Below are 2,500 nucleotides of genomic sequence, written 5' to 3'. Positions count from 1 at the left end.
CTCACCGTGTGGATGAAGCAGTGCTCGCTGTCCTCTTTGGCGTACAGAACGCCGTCTTTGATGAAGACGGAGATCGCTCTCAGGATGAAGGACACAAACAGGTTCATGTGGATGAAGTTCCTGGTGCAGTGGAGCTTCCTGTCAGCACAACATCACAACAACAACAACAACATGTGATTTACTACAGTAGAACTACAGCATTTCTACAGTATTACTACACACTGCAGTAGTATCTGCAGTCATATAGCAGCAGCTACTGCAACAGAAAGTCATATTAATAACTAGAACATTTCTAAAGATATTTTGATTGTGTGCTCGCCTCTGGACGTCATTCTCGTGGCTTTTCAAAAGGGGCGGGGCTTAAACAGGGACTCTGTCCTGAGTGGGTCATTTTGTGTCTTTTTAGGTCCTTTAGTGGCTTTTTATGGCTTTTTTTGGTCCTTTTGTTGTTGTTTTTTGGTCCTTTTGTTGTTGTTTTTTGGTCATTTTGTGTCTTTTTTCATCTTTTAAGCCACTTTGGAAAGTCAATGTTTCTGATCATCACAAGTAATTGAAGAAGTTTTCCTGCTTTATGAGGCAGTGACAGAGATAGAGAGTGGAAGGGGGATTCATGCAGGTACATCCTCCAGCATGCCAAGAGGCCTGGAAGATTAGCATTAGCAGCTAACACAGCCAACAGTCATTATCCCTCCATTTTAGCCTTTGTATTGCCAGCAGTTAGCAGCTAATGCTACTGATGTTTTGTTCTTTTTCTGGTGGTGGTGAACAACTTGGCAGCAAATTATAATGTTGTACAGCTGTGTAATATAGACTTGTTCTGGCCAAATTGGCAGCTACATTTAGTCATTTAGCAGACACTTTTATCCAAAGCGACTTACAGGGAAAAAAAGAGGAACGAAAGGGAAGCTAATATTAATATTGCACAACTGTTTTATATCTGTTCCCTTTGTTCTTTGTTAGGTCAGTTGTGTTTATTGTGAGTAAGTTCTGTTTAGTTGACCTCTTTTACGGGCCCAGAACTTTATTTTCTTTGGCAAAATGTTTCATTTGCTTATTTTTTGGAGTAAATAATGACTCCTCATGCCTAACTGACCAAATTTTTCTCGTACGTAGAAGATAAACCTGGTCAACAATGCCTGAAAATGTTTTTTTCTCACCTTGCCGTCAGGGTTTCCGTAGCTGATGGCATTTAACATTTATTTTGCTGAGACTTGTTAGGGCTGTTATCTTCCTTCATTTTAATAAATGAGACGAACATCAATTTTTCCATGTTGTCGGCATGTTTTTTCTTATTTCATTCACTCCTTGTGTCCATAAACAATTTATTTTGCTGATTTTCAGAATTTTTTATTTAACATTTGAATGAATTGACTATAGAGTGTCAGGCTTCTTTTTCCATATTTCCTCACCAAATAATTTAACTAACTTTCCAACAACTGATGAGTATTCATGTTGGCTTTGATGTAATACCGTTTCATCTTAACCTTAATTAGGACCCCGTGGCCCTCATAAAATGAGTCCCGGTGAATAGTAGTTAGTGTGCTTTTGCAAGGAAGCACGCTGTAATACTATAGCAGTATTATTAGGAGTGTTTGTGCTGTGGTATATATACAAGTATATAGTTAAACTTTATTCATAAATCATGTGTAAAGGGGAAGAACATGTAGTGAGAGCTGCAGTACCGGTGGCGGCCAGCAGGCGTCTCACCTGAACCTGCAGAGGATGACCATGGCGGTGGTGAGGGAGACCAGAGAGGTGCTGTAGCCCACCGTGTACAGAGCCTTCACCGACACGTAGTACAGGTCCTGAAGCACATTCATTATTAGTCACATTCATTATATATATTATATATATTTATATATAACTGAATATATAAGTGGGCCTCAGCAGGGCGGACTGACCGGGTGGCTGCTGTTCCCCTCCTCGTAGAGACAGGCGTCGATGTAATGAGGGAAGGTCTCCGACCAGCCCAGCTCAGTGCAGTTACGGCTCACCTTCCCCAGCTCTACACACACACACACACACACACACACACACACACACACACACACACACACACACACACCAAGTCTCTTATTTCTAGAGTGAAACCAGCAGGAGAAGCTCTGATGTTAATGACTTCACTTCTACCTCCAGAATCACAGGAATCAACGACATTTCCACTTTAAAATCAACAAATGATGGAATTTATCTTCTCCTGTCCTCTCCTCTCAGCTCTGTGTAAACAGCCTCTCCTGTCCTCTCCTCTCAGCTCTGTGTAAACAGCCTCTCCTGTCCTCTCCTCTCAGCTCTGTGTAAACAGCCTCTCCTGTCCTCTCCTCTCAGCTCTGTGTAAACAGCCTCTCCTGTCCTCTCCTCTCTGCTCTGTGTAAACAGCCTCTCCTGTCCTCTCCTCTCAGCTCTGTGTAAACAGCCTGTCCTCTCCCCTCTGCTCTGTGTAAACAGCCTCTCCTGTCCTCTCCTCTCAGCTCTGTGTAAACAGCCTCTCCTGTCCTCTCCT

At 42.5% G+C, this 2,500-nt stretch overlaps 1 protein-coding gene across 3 annotated transcripts in view; it reads right to left on the bottom strand.

Moving 5' to 3' along the window:
• The window catches only part of adcyap1r1b (adenylate cyclase activating polypeptide 1b (pituitary) receptor type I), a 39,450-nt gene that overhangs the window by 13,732 nt on the left and 23,218 nt on the right, over positions 1-2,500 (bottom strand). For all 3 annotated transcript variants that reach the window (XM_059341800.1, XM_059341801.1, XM_059341802.1), the window contains 3 exons: positions 1,902-2,005; positions 1,708-1,805; positions 6-138 (listed from right to left, as the gene is read on the bottom strand). In XM_059341800.1, the coding sequence (XP_059197783.1) occupies positions 6-138; positions 1,708-1,805; positions 1,902-2,005 (335 nt within the window). The remainder of the gene's footprint in view (positions 1-5; positions 139-1,707; positions 1,806-1,901; positions 2,006-2,500) is intronic.

This window comes from Centropristis striata, chromosome 9 (genome assembly GCF_030273125.1).
Source record: "Centropristis striata isolate RG_2023a ecotype Rhode Island chromosome 9, C.striata_1.0, whole genome shotgun sequence".
Taxonomy (NCBI): Eukaryota; Metazoa; Chordata; class Actinopteri; order Perciformes; family Serranidae; genus Centropristis; species Centropristis striata.
The sequence above is the reverse complement of the archived record's forward strand: the minus strand, read 5'-3'. Positions and strand labels throughout refer to the sequence as shown.